This window comes from Lissotriton vulgaris, chromosome 7 (assembly GCF_964263255.1).
Source record: "Lissotriton vulgaris chromosome 7, aLisVul1.2, whole genome shotgun sequence".
NCBI lineage: Eukaryota > Metazoa > Chordata > Amphibia > Caudata > Salamandridae > Lissotriton > Lissotriton vulgaris.
In genome coordinates, this window is record NC_141695.1 from 519249324 (window position 1) to 519263500 (window position 14177).

Consider the following 14177-nt stretch of genomic DNA (forward strand, 5'->3'; position numbering starts at 1 on the left):
ACGCTGCTGCGCCAAGACTTCCGAAACTTGAACGAAAGGGTGACGGCCGCGGAGGACAAGCTGAAGGAAGACGGGGAGGCGATTACTACACTCAGGAGGGACATGGCGGAACTGCAGGCTTCTCACCGTAATCTTCAATGGAAGGTGGACGATGCGGAAAACAGGTCCAGGCGCAACAACCTCCGCTTTGTTGGGTTCAGAGAAGGGATTGAGGGCAAGGACATGGCTGCCTTCCTAATAAACTGGCTCAAGACCACCTTCCCGACGGCGCCATTTTCTCCCTGCTTCATAATCGAGCGGGCGCACAGGGCGCTCCTGGCTAAACCCCCGGAGGGAGCGAGGCCCCAGCCGGTCATCGCACGCTTTCTGAACTTTGCCGACAGGGACCTGATCCTTCGAGAAGCCAGAGCTCTGGGGGAGATCCGTCTAGAGAACGCAACGATAATGATCTTCACGGACTATAGCCAGGAGGTTTCGAAACAACGCCGATCCTATGACTCGGTGAAAGCAAAGCTGCGATCCTTACAAATCAGATACATGCTACTCTTTCCCGCCAAGCTGAAAGTGATCTATAAAGACAAAGCGCTCTTCTTTCATCATCCTGAGGAGGCATGGCAATGGCTGGAAGAGCGCCCCATTCTGAATAGCAGAGATATGGCTAGCCGGGAGGCGATGGACAAAACAGTACGGAGCAAGTCACGGTGGGAATCGCCGAGGCCCCAGAGGCAGAGAACACGGAGAACCCAACACAAGGCCTCGGCGACTCCGTATAGGACTCGGGGGGCGGCAAGTAGGAGGGACGGCAGATCGGAGTCCCCCGACCCAGCACCGGGCGCGAGATCTAACGGACTCCGGAAGGGAGCACGGTCGGAGGGAGACGACGTTGAGGAGTCGGAGGGCCCATCGTCTGGTGAGGAGGACATGGAACTTCTGAATGAATCTTTGCACCCGTTGGCGAAGGAGATCCGACACATGGAACAAGACCTTTCGGGCCATGGCCTGACCACGGACACACAAGACTCACATTCATGAACCTTAAGCTGAGAGACTCGATGGAGATGGCAACTCGGCGCACAGGAGCACGCAAGTTGGCACGGTCCCCCCCACATACCTTGTTTTTCCCCCAGTGTTCGCACTGACTATTGTTTGAGTAGGGGAGGGATGTGCGGGAGGGCGACATACCTGCTCCCATTGATGGTTTGGCCCCATGTTGGGGCGCAGCTAGAAGGGGAGGGAGGTGGGGTGGGGGTTGGGGGGGACCGTGGGAGTTGTTATTACCTCATGTTGGGGTGTTGGGATGTTGGGGGGGGGGGGGGGACAGATGTGTATGAAGCAGCGAGTTAGAGGCGGTTTACCCTTACTACCACCCTGGCCCTGGGGCCCGGTACTTGATGGTCCTCGGGCGATGCAATGGCAAGTACACTAGCTGAACCAATCAGAGATAGCGCCGGGGTTAAGGCGCTAACATGGAACGTGAACGGCCTGGGCTCCAAAATTAAGAGGGGCCTGGTTACTGCCTATATTAAGCGCGCAGCGCCAGACATTATTTTCCTTCAGGAAACACATTTGAGGGGGAACCGCTGTTCCTTTCTAGCACGCGGGCACTACATGGTCCTAGCGCACGCCGGATACACCATGGACTCACGGGGCACAGCAATACTCATTAGAAAAACAACACCCTTCACTGTGACACGCACATGGTTAGATCCACAGGGCACGTTCGCCGGGGTGCAGGGAACATGGAGGAGGCGCAGGTACACGCTGTTGTCGGACTATGCTCCACCCAAATTGCAAACACGGACGATGCAGGAGGTCACTAACATACTACTGGACACGGCTGACACGATACAGATCATGGGGGGGATTTTAATGACGTGATGTGCACGACACGAGATAGGCCTGGGACCCCCCACACAGCGACTGCAGAGACTGCTTTGGCGCGTAGGATGGACACGATCGGTCTCACCGATGTCTGGCGGTGGCTCCACCCTACGCAGGAAACGTACTCCTTTTACTCGGGGGCCCACAAGGTCTTCTCTAGACTGGACTACATTTTCACCTCGAGGAAGGAACTCTCGACGGGGGACTTGGCAGACTACAGGGCGAGGGGTATCTCGGACCACTCCCCGCTGTTTGTACACATAGGACAGGGTAGGGGGAGCGGACAGGGGCAATGGCATATGTCGTCGTGGGACATACAGACCCCAGAAATCCTAGGAGGCATTAGAGAAGATATCAGAGTCTTTGTGGCCGAAAATGAGGGATCGGTGCAGTCCGGGGTTACACTGTGGGAGGCCATGAAAACCGTGCTGAGGGACCGCTTTCAATCCAGGGTAGGGGAGGCCAGGAGGAAACGCACTGAAGCCATAGCCGCTGAGGAAGCAAACATACTGACCCTAGAGGCCGAGTACCATATGACGAAGGGGGAGGTGGATCTCAGAAAACTGCTTGACACTCAAAGGTTGTATAGGGAACTGACCACGAACGAAGCGCGCACGCAGGCGCTGGCCACCCTACATCGCTTATACGATGTTGGCGACAAATCTGGGAAACTCATGGCATGGTTGAGCAGGCGGGAGAGAGCGTCTAGGTGGGTGGATTGGATTGGTCTCCCTGGCGGGGCGCGCGCGTCCTCGGATGACACTATAGCAGAGGCCTTTGCGACCTATTTCGAGGACTTCTACTGGGCTAGAGACCTTGGAGACAGCGAGGTGGTGCAGACGTTCCTGGGTGACGTGGAAGTTCCGCAGTTAACCCCCGAAGATAGCGAGACTTTGGAAGCCGACCTGTCCCTAGATGAAATCGCGGAGGCGGTGGCTTCCTTGAGACCCGGGAAAGCACCGGGACCCAACGGTTTCCCGACGGAATTTTTCAAGCGGACGGGGGATCTCCTTTCCCGTCACTTGAAAGGGTTATTTGTGGATGCGTTTGGCGCCGGGCGTCTTCCGCCGGATCTGACCCTAGCTACCATAGTCCCGATTCACAAGGAGGGCAAGCCCAAGGGGGATTGTTCCTCCTACCGCCCAATCTCCCTTCTTAACATCGAGACTAAACTCCTGGCCACCATTCTGGCGAGGCGCCTAAGACAGGTCATAACGGACCTAGTACACCCTGACCAGTGGGGATTTCTGCCGGATAGGGCCACCAAACTCAACCTAAGGCGCACCCACAACTGGCTCCAGGAAGTCTGTGACAGGAGCGAGCCCCATTGGTTCCTCTCCTTGGACGCGGAGAAGGCGTTCGATGCGGTCCATTGGCCCTTCCTGATGGGAACCCTCGAACGTTTTGGGTTTGGGCCCAAGTTCCTACGTTGGGTGCAGCTGCTATACTCGAATCCTAGAGCTAGAGTGCGAATAAATGGGAGACTGTCCAGGGAGTTTGCGATAGAGCGGGGGACTCGCCAGGGGTGCCCGCTCTCCCCACTCCTCTTTACCCTCACGATAGAGATCCTTGCGATCTGTATCCGGCATAACCGCGATGTGACGGGATTCCACTGGGGGGAATCGGCCGATGCTCAGGAGAAAATCTCTCTTTACGCCGATGATGTACTATTGTATGTCACAGACCCAGCCAGGACAATCCCTGCCCTATTCAAGGAACTAGGGGACTTTGGGGCGGTGGCCGGGCACACTATAAACTGGCATAAGTCGATCCTCTATGACCCGCAGGGTGCCCCGAGGGGGGAGAACCTGCCTGAGCTCCTCATCCACACCACAGAAGGCTTCAGGTACTTGGGGGTCTTTATCACCCGGGATAGGCGGCGCTCCTACACAGACAATGTCGACAGGGTGTTGGTGGCAGCGAAGGCAGAGATGGATAGATGGCGACCACTCCCGCTCACCATTTTGGGCAGGGCCGCCCTGTATAAAATGATCCTCCTACCGAAGTTTTTGTATGCCCTCCAAAATGAGTATTACCCCCTACCGACTTTGACGGTGCGGAAAATTCATGCCGATCTCCGTTCTTTCCTGTGGTTGGGGAAACAGTCCCGGGTGGCACTCACGACCCTGCAGCGCCACCAATACAGTGGGGGAATCTCGCTGCTCAATTTGGAGGCCTACTATTGGGCAGAGCACCTTACCCCGATCAATGATTGGATACACGCCCCGGCGGACCACCCCACTTATGCCCTGGAGAGATCTAATTGGGGCAATAAGACGGTACTGCACTTCCTCTATGGGGGGAAGGGAGGGCGTCAGCTTCTCCCAGCGACTAAGATCACCCTGTCGGCGTGGCGCAGAGCGACGGTCAAAATGGGCTGGCAAGAAAGGCCCACCCGCCAGACCCCCCTATGGTCCTGTAGGTGGCTGACTGAGCTGAACAAACTCCGGGGCTTTCAAAGGTGGGACGATATTGGCATCTCCACAGTTGGGGATGTCATAGCAAGGGGGGAACTTAAAACCTTCCAGGCGCTGCAGCAAGACTTTGGCCTCCAGAGAACCCAATACTTTAAATACCTACAACTACGGCACGCATGGGGGGCACAAAACATATCTCTCACTGACATTCCTCAGTTTGCACCACTCGAGGGACGCCTGCTAAAGGAACAGTTACAGAAGGGGGAGGTGTCTATGACATACAAAACATTGACAAACAACATGTTGGGTGATTTACAGGCTCTGAGAGAGAGGTGGGAGGGTGATGTAGGCACACTGGAAAACCTGGATTGGGAACTCATTCTCATGCACCCTCGAGAAGTAGCCATAAAATCGAGGCTTCGCCTCATACAGTTCAAGGTTCTTCATCGGGCCTACTATGACAGAGTGAGGCTCTTCCGGATGGGGAGGGCTACGAACTCCACTTGCTTACGATGCCAGCATCAAATGGGCGATTTCTTCCACATCATTTGGGGTTGTACTGTGATACAGGAATATTGGGACGAGGTCTTCACTGAATTGAGGGCGATATTGGAGGTGGACATTCCTAAGGACCCCAAACTGGCGCTTTTGGGCATGTCGACTGAGGTGGATATCACACGACACTTACTCATTTTTCTGCTGCTGGCTTTGGTAGTAGCCAAAAGAGACATTGCGAGACTGTGGGGGGCGCCAGGGAAGCCCAATCTGGAGGACTGGAGGAGGGGCATGGATATGTATATGGCGGCTGAACGGGTTACATATAAGGCGAGAGGGTGTCCACGAAAATTCCGTAAAATCTGGGCCAAGTGGAGGCACTATCATGGCCTAGAGTAGGAGGTTGAAGCCGAGTGGGGAGGAGCGCGGGTGGCTGGATCGATTGTTGGGGGGTTTCTGTTTGTAGCTGACTCTGGCATGTTGGCCCCAAGAGGGTTCGGGCGGTGGGACTGCATATGTTCATATCACACACCCTGAGAGGGCCGAGGAGGGCACGGGAGTCGGGCGGTGGGGTGACGGGAAGGGGGTCACGCTGCTTGAGGGGGGGGGAATGGAGGGTGGGAAGGGGGGCTTCGGGAAGAGGTCTCTCAGTTGTTGACTTTAATGGTTGTTAGGGGGGGGGAGGGGGGGGTTTGGGGCGAAAAGAGAAAAATAAGTTTGTCATGATGAATGCTATGTAACTGTCTATTTTAAAAGTTGCGTAATGTCGGGTGGAGCGGAATGTTGACGCTCCCCCGTGATGTCATGATGCTTGTACTGATGATCCGCCTAATGCAACAATAAAAAGAAATTAAAAAAAAAAAAAAAAGAAAGTCGTGGCATTCTGCAACTCTGACAGGAGTCGACCTGGCTTTGCTGTATGGCAGATTGAAACCCCAGTGGGACATAAATCCAATAAGCGCCAGCTTTTCCCCCTGGCAGGCCTGTTTCTTTCACCCTTCCCCAGTAGCGCTCCAACGGCATCTCTCAGATACGTTTCTTGCAGATATACTATACATGTGGCATACCTGGCCAGAGCCTTTATGACTAGTCCCCATTTAACTTTGTGCTCTAGTCCATTAACATTCCATGTTAAGAATTTAAGCATGCGTACTGCCATGGCCGATGGATCATACCCTTTTCTCGCCTCTCTGTCCCCACATCAGTGTTTCGTGTGCCCCGTATAGTTCCCTCCCCCCTTGAGAACATCTTTAATTGGTCAACTTCCTCTCAACTCCTATCCCTCCTTAACTTACTGTGCCACAGTCCGTGAAATGACTGTCATTCCAACTCATGGTACGTCCCCTAGTTGTGCATTGTGAGTTTGGAGTCTTCAGAAAGGAAGTATTGTCGATGTCCATAAGTGGGGGCACAGGCCCGCAAAGAGCATTACTGGGCTTCCCAGTTTTCCCCTGTCCTCACCCCAGGGCATCGGGGGTTTCAGGAGGCTTAGTAGCTGCCCTTACATTATATCACGTCGTCTGGTCTGAGGTCACTGGCGTGCCGACTGGCAAGGGCGTTTCAGCACCATTCAATCCCAGGTCAGAGTCCTCATCCTAGGCTACCACTCTCACCCTATACGATTCAGTCTGGTCCCGTGATGGGGCCACCTGTGGGCATTGTAGGGCCTTCATTGACTTTTCTGTGTAAAAAAAATGGAACACCTCCTTTGCTGTTATTCTGAGTTTCGTGGGAGGATCAAAGCGTATCTGATCTCCAGCTGTTTTAGGTGCTGTTTTACTCTTCTAAAGGCTTTTCTTTTACTTTGTACCAGTGTAGTGTAATACGGATATATGTTAACAGTCGCTCCGTCTATCTGCCAGGGGCTGTGGGCCTACACCAGAAGACGTATAGGGTCTCTGCCTTTGAAACTCAGTAGTCTGCCACCACTGCCCTGGGTGGGGTGCCCGGTATTGTAGGCTTTCCGGGAACTCTATGCACATGCTCAACTGTGAACCATTTGAAGGTTTTCCCCTCAGCACCACCGAAGACAACTAGTCCTACAGTTCCATGCTTGATCCTTCCACCTGCTATGGTATTCCCACCAGCCGAACATTGTTGCGGCAGGAGCATCCTCATCCATCTTCCCTCTAAGATCAGCCACTTTCTCATGCGAGCCATGTGCTCAAACATTATGGGCCTCACTTGGGCTAGGGTGGATTCAATTACTGCTTCTCTTTCTAAAGGTTTCCTATGGCCAGCTCGTAGTAGGTTCACTTCTTTCGATATTGTTTCAATCTTTTGCTTCAAGGTCAGCTTTGTGTCTTTAATGGCTAGCAATATAATCACTGTGTGTGTCTCTAGGCCCAGTTCTGTTGGTAGGTGCAGCTGCTGGTACTCTACGAGGCAGGTTGGCCCGCCTGGCTGTGTCGATCTGGGTGGCTCAGGACGCACCATGTCTATGGTATCAGGGCCCAATACTATCCTTTATTGACGCTTCAATGGCTGGCTAGCTGTGTTCTGCTGGCTGGTTATCTCCAAGGAACCATTCATGGGCTCTGTAGGGGCCGCTACAATGGGCGGTGCTGCAATAACCGTGGTCACCTCTACTTTTACGTGTCTCATTAATCCCTGCCATTTCCAGACGATCTGATTGCATCCCTGCAGTGCCACTGGCATGTGCAAAACTGTTGGTGGTATCCTGGTTCGCACCTTGGTTCCCCGTGGACATGCTCCTGATCAGCACCCCAGGGATGCCTAGCGTAGCCGTTAGAAAGGCCGCAGCAGTCCCATCAGTCTATTGAGTCTGCCCTTCTGGACTCTCCTGGTTGCTGCGGGTTTCCCCTGTGCTAGAGCAACAAAGCGTTCTGCAAGAAGGAGGAAATGTAGTCTGGCAGTCATTCAGCAGCAGCTCAAGGGGGGTTTGAAGGGTGGGGTTCCCCTTTATCTCTTCCGTACATTGATCCATTTAGGACCCTACTGATTGCAGAGATTCTCCGGCGCAGCCTGGATTTGAGACCCATTCCAGTGCAGGTCACATGTTCAAGCTCCTTACTCCAATGTAACCCCCTCAGGGCGCTTACCCTCTTGGGAGAGGTTGCTCCTCCTTGTACATTCTGGGTCCTGAGAGGGGGAGGGCATGCAGTCCTTCACTCACCGTCCGAGTGTTCCCCGGGGGCAGCCCACCCTCTGCCTTGGGATGCCGCAGCACTCCAACGCCTGTTTCAGGTCACTGCCATTTTGCAGCTGCCTGATCTCCCGTTTTCTGGTGGAAGAGCCTCCTGAGAGTCTTCCACATCCCTGCTGCCATTCCCCAAGCCCGAGCCCCCTACTTCTTCCTTCGGCCGCAGTAGACCGAGGGGTGACAGGATAGTTGCACTCCTACGAGCCTCGGTTGTTGGAACTCAGCAACTACACAGCCGACTGCATGAGTCCCTGACCACCCCCGTAATTTTAGCGATTCCAAGGGGGTCACAAATTGCAACCTATCTCATTAATATTAATGAGGTTGGTCGAATTGCAACCCCCTACGAATAGCTATATGAAACTCTTTGAGATTCATGCATTAGGTAATCGCCGTTACAAATGTTGATACCTGTGTCCCTAAACAACCTGCAAGGTTTTTATTGTTTACTAGTGGAAAAGTGCTAGTGTCTCATTTGCTTTTTAACAGACAAAATCGAGTACAAGGGACGCACATTGAGCAACTGGCAAGGCTTTGATAGTGTACTGTTAGAGCTCAATTTTGTACTTAATTTGTTAAGCGCTTGTTCACCAAAAGGCATCCTGGTACTAGGAATCTCTGTGAATACTGAAGGAAACACAGCTAGAACTACAGACTAGAGCTAACTAAACAAATACATTTTGGGGTCCGTTTGAAACTCACAAAATTAGAAAATTTTGCACACTTCCTAAGGAAGTGTCCCAAACTGAGGACTCAGCACTTAAAAGGTTCTGCTAGCATGGCATGCTATTTTTTTGTAAAGCGTGGGGCTCTGTTTTAGAGGAGCATCCAATGACTTTGGTCTTGCTACAACATTAGCAGTCAAGTTGCAGGAGAATAGGTTGGTTTCACGTCTGTAAAAAGGCTCACTAGTATGACAGAAAGCCTTAAACACGATCCTCTGCTTCACAGGGAGCTAAAGAAAAAACTGGCGGGCCAAAGACAACTGAGCGGTTCACAATGAAGCTTAACTGTCAGATTCTGAAGATGCTAATGTGTGGAGACGAGAAAGGGGAATGCCAAAATAAAAAGTACAAACTCCCACAACAGAGGCGTTTTTAAAAGGTGGAATTAAGGAATGGACTACTTTGCCCGTTTCAGTAGTCAAAACCAAGTAGTCCAGACCTTTTGGATTTGGGCAGAGCAAGATAACTCATGGACAACATGGACAGCTAGACTTCTAGTCACAGTGATAGTGGTGAGTAAAGGGTTCACAGTGACAGCTGTGAGTAAAGGCCCAACCTCAAGGGCCAAATTCCAGTGGATCATCAACATTTCTATTCCCCAATCAGTAAATTCTATTTTCAATTCATTTAAATTACAAAAGTTGCTTTTCATTCATTGCTGAAACTCAAGCAGACAGTTCCTAAGTCAGTCAATAAAATCATTTGTCTTTTAGTAAATTTTCAGCAAAATATGCCTATTATTCACATAAGAAAAGGTCTTAGAGCTCAAAGAACAAATTAACTCTTCCAATGGGTGAACATAAAAGTTAAATGGAATGGAGGCAAAGGTGGAGCTCTGAGGAACACTGCACATCACCCATATTGAATGAGCAAAATGGAGCCCATCTTGTTACGCTCCTCTAGAAATTATTAAACCACTGAAGGGCATAGCCCTTATCCCATGGCAAGGCAATTAATAAGAATAGAATAGTCAATCATGTCATACCACAAGCACAGGTCGAAAAGTATCAGACTGGCTGTCTCACCCTCATTTCTCCAAATCACTTCCCTTTTGCCATACACAACTGAGAACACAGAAAAAAATGAACAATTTGTATACTGAGGAAATTGTCACCTGAAGATGGGACCACAGCTCTCTTGCCTCTCTGTCTCCATATTCCTTTTCAATCATGTCCATCTGTGTTTGGAGTCGCTGACTGGAGTAGAAGGAGACCCAGTCAGTCTGCCAATCATTAACCTGAAGGAAGATGATAAAATTTGAGGACATTATATCAAACAATACTGCCCAACCGAAATGTTTGTTAGTTGTGTAGAACATCACAGTCTGCATACGTGGAAAACAAATAAGTGACGTGGATTAATTAGGAAAGTAACTGAAATAAAACATCATTAACATATTTTATGCAATGTTCACTTAATAGTCTCAACATGCACAGAAATAGCAGACTTTGAGTTACTTGTTGTAAGGAGTGCAGTGTAGGGACTTGATTGTTCAGTTCGAATAATGTAGCTACCGAGCATTCTTACACAAACATATTCGGCCCGTTGTCTACAACTTTCTCAAGTAGATGTGCTAAATAAAATATTAAAGATATACTTAAGGCAGACGTTTGCTTTGTGAACACTGGACGAAGGCCTTAATTTCTTTAAAGGTAAATGCACAATAAAACAACTACAACAGCTCCAAGACAGTTGTTTTGATTCATGTAACACCCATAGACCCATCCACACTCCTCAGTTCTGCAGCTCCTGCCCTTGTATAATTTATTTCTGAGTTACATGATCTGTAGCCAATGTAGCGTGAAAGACCATGATCAGAAAATTGAAGCTCCCACTAGCAGCAGCTGCTGCAAACTCAACTGTACAGTACAACACACATGCTAAGATTTGCTTGAATAATAAAAACATATTATGGACCAGAGATTAGCAGTTCATAAATGACAATGCTTGGCGAAATTCTATCTTGACTGCACCTTAGATTTAGAAGACACATGTCTCAGTACTGGCATTGATCCCACAGGCTAATATGTGGGAGCAAGATCCTTCACCAACATAACCGGTTACTTGGACTACTAAAACGCCAATGACATTGTAACATTAATAGCCCAAATACTAGCAATCACAGAGCAATACACATTTCACCAGGAATGCAGTGACAAAGACTGTATCTAATCCAAAATGGGTGTTGAACACGTTAACTTATTCTAGGCTTGCAAGAGCAGCCTCTGGTTGGACAGGAAAATAAATCTTTCACAGCTGGATTTCAATGTATGTAGGTAAAGACACCTAAAGACCACTAACCTAGCTGAAGAGCTGATAAAGGATGTATGACATGGAGAGGAGATGTCGCAGGATTGTCTACACAAAGCTTGAGAGGAAGTGTAATTGATCTGGGTGGATCCGAACACCCCTATTGAGGGATGAGATGTTATTCAGCATGAAAAATCTTACGTTTATGTCTTATTTGTTGACTTGAAGGAGCTCCTCTGATGACTTTAAAATGTCCCTTGGAGATAGTAACAGAGAATCGATTAACTCTGAGTTCCATAACCTTATGAAGGAAATCTGCCTTGTTCCTCTATATCATACTCTCGATACTCAAAGTACGTCCCAGGGGCCGCATGTGCTGGGCTGCTGTTTACTGGACTCAGCACTAATATTAAAAATATGTTAAATAAATGGATATCCTGCAACCACTTAACTTTAGGAACACCTTCTTTTTGAAGGCATCTTGCATCAAGCGTGTAAAAATATGATTAAGTCTTCAATAATTCAAAAAGGGTATTTTATTAAAGTGTAAAACTGTTTCGCATTAGTACAGATTATATCAGTGAATTGAGAAGTATTTCTTAAAATGCGATAGTTTTCATATATGATTTTAGAAACATTCATGCTCCCCCACCTTGACAAGAATTCCAATAATGAAGAGGCAAGTCAGTTGTTATATGCACCCTTTGAGTTGCCTGGGTTGCTATTATACATAATTTATTAAATCAAACACAGGAGAAGGTTTTGTACAGCTCACATCCTGAAGTCATTTATTTTGAGGTCCTCTTCTATGTGACAATGAAGAAAAAGGAGGGAAAGTGAAATAAAACAAATGCTTAGGATCACACAATTGGGTCAAGTGGGGAAACCGGGATCGATCCCAGGTTTTCTGTTTTCACATTATGCAATTCTGCCACCAGATGTACATGCTTTGCTTCCCTTCTACCCACTTTAACATCCAACCCCCCCCCCAAGCTGCCAACCTACTGGCATCAATGCAGCCCTCTGTCACACTACATACTAAACCTTTTTGCCCCTGGAAAAATATTTGTGAGTTCTCATGCTCTATATGGTCATGGAACTCCTTGGTGACTTGCAATGTCCTTATAATGTATGGCAGGGAGTACATTACCTCATATATAATACATGGGATTCTGTAATCCCTGTATAAACACCAACGTCTAATTTCTTTGTAATCCACACCTTGCAACACACCCAGGAGCAGAGTATAAAGAAAATACATCGGAACTTGACTATCTTAAGTTAATACAGTCGGTTTCTGATGTCCCAAGACCTGCTGCCTGAGCCAGCAGCCGAGGTGAAAGACAGGTCAGGCCTTGGAGAAGAATTGATGCAGCTGCTTAAAGCAACTAAAACAGAAGGTTGCTTTTCTTTCTCATGCCCTAATTTTTAGCTCACAATGACAAGCAGAGAGAACATGTTTATTTTTGGCACTCATTAGATAGTGAGCGATAAGCTAGAATCTTTCTGCATGTTTCTACAGATTCCGAGCTAGTATAGCTTTTTTTTAAATTGGCTTCTATTGAACTGTTTCTAATATATATTTGCAACAAATAACTAACAGGTTTTTGATTTGTTTAATTTTGCACTAGATGTTTTATTTTTATTCTTCATGTTTTGAAACACGCTTGCTTAAACCAGGCGTTTAAGTGGTGTGTGGGAAAGGTGATGACGTGACCATGAATTATATGGGATAAAGTACCCTTGGCACACATTGAAAGGATATTGCAAGTCACCTCAGAGCTGCGTCTTAGTAACTTCAGCAATATGGGAGGGGATGGCTCGGCCATTTAGAATATGCAAGACGTTGTTGAGTCCAGGATGGGCCAGCTCAGGTAGATAGGCCAGTCAACCAGTCATTGATAACAAGGAGTTGGGATGCCCAGTAGTATAGTCAGATATCCACCGTCCCTAGCCCTCCATCATACACTAACCTGTGGCACTTAGAAAAGGAAATGCGGAGGGCACCCCTCCTCCCACAGATAAAGGAGTGAAGCAGGGCTGCGATTTGGCTAAACCAGGACTGAGGAATGTGCAGTGGGATGTTTTTCAACACATATAAAAATCTCTGGAGTATCATAATTTTGATGAGTGCAACTCGTTCCTTTGGATTGAGGGAAGTTTGCTCCAAATGTTTAAGCTGGTCTTACTGGCGGACACCAGAGGACTAAGGCTGCGTATAAATTCTGATAACGTGGTGATGTGGATTCCCTAATTTTTAAAGCTAAGACGGCGGACTGGAATTCTTGATCGCCAAGACAGTGCGGCGTTGTCGACGCATATGGAGACTAGGAGTGACTTGCTTCAGTTAACAAGGAGGCCCAAGGCCTCCTTGAACACCCTGAGGATGTCCAGGATCCTGGGACCAGTTGTGTGAGGACTCGCAAGAAAGAGGTGAATGTCGTCTGCATACAGTGCTATCATGTTCTCTAGTGTCCCACCCCAGCCCCATCCCAGCACCTGGGCATCACAACAGATGATCCTGGCCAAGGGCTCAATGGCTACAGCGGAGAGGAGCATATGTCCGGTGTCATATCTGTTAGGGAAGGTGAGCAATGCTATCCCGTTGATAAGGACCTGCGCCGCGGGTACATTATAGAGGAGGTTAACATATTTACGGAATGTGGGGCCAAAGTCCATAAATTAGAGGACTAGGTCCAGGTAGGATCACTTGACCGAGTCAAAAGCCTTTTCTAAGTCTACAAGCAGTAGCGCCTTAGAGTCAGGTATTTCATGAATGTGGGCTAGTGCAATGTGGACATGTGGGATGCAGTGCTGGGTGCTGCAGTTGGGCATAAAGCCACATTGATCTAGTTGTATTAGAGAGCCTAGAACGTGATGGAGCCTGCTTGCCTGGACTTTGGTGAAGATTTGTATATTGGTGTTTATCAGAGAGATGGGACGATATGATACACAACATTCTGGGGGATGGACCGGCTTAGGGAGGACCACTATGGTAGCCAGGTCGAAGTCGAGTTGCACTGCTTCATTGTAGAGTTTGAGGTAGTGGGGGACAAGGATGTTGCAAAAATTACAGTAATAGTGGATTGGAAATCCATCGGGCCAGGAGTTTTCCTGGGATTCAGTGTGTGCAGGGCTGCATGTATCTCGTCATCTGTGAGTGGAGACTCCAGATCCTCGAGTAAGGTGGGAGAATGAAATGTAAGCAAGCAGAGGGTTGGCGACCTCTCTAGCAGGTAGTGGCTG

The 14177-nt window shown here is 48.9% G+C and overlaps 1 protein-coding gene across 2 annotated transcripts in view; it reads right to left on the reverse strand.

Moving 5' to 3' along the window:
* Positions 1-14177, reverse strand: part of LOC147701977 (ketosamine-3-kinase-like) — a 221771-nt gene that overhangs the window by 11727 nt on the left and 195867 nt on the right. For both annotated transcript variants that reach the window (XM_086930604.1, XM_086930603.1), the window contains exon 5: positions 9796-9918. In XM_086930604.1, the coding sequence (XP_086786730.1) occupies positions 9796-9918 (123 nt within the window). The remainder of the gene's footprint in view (positions 1-9795; positions 9919-14177) is intronic.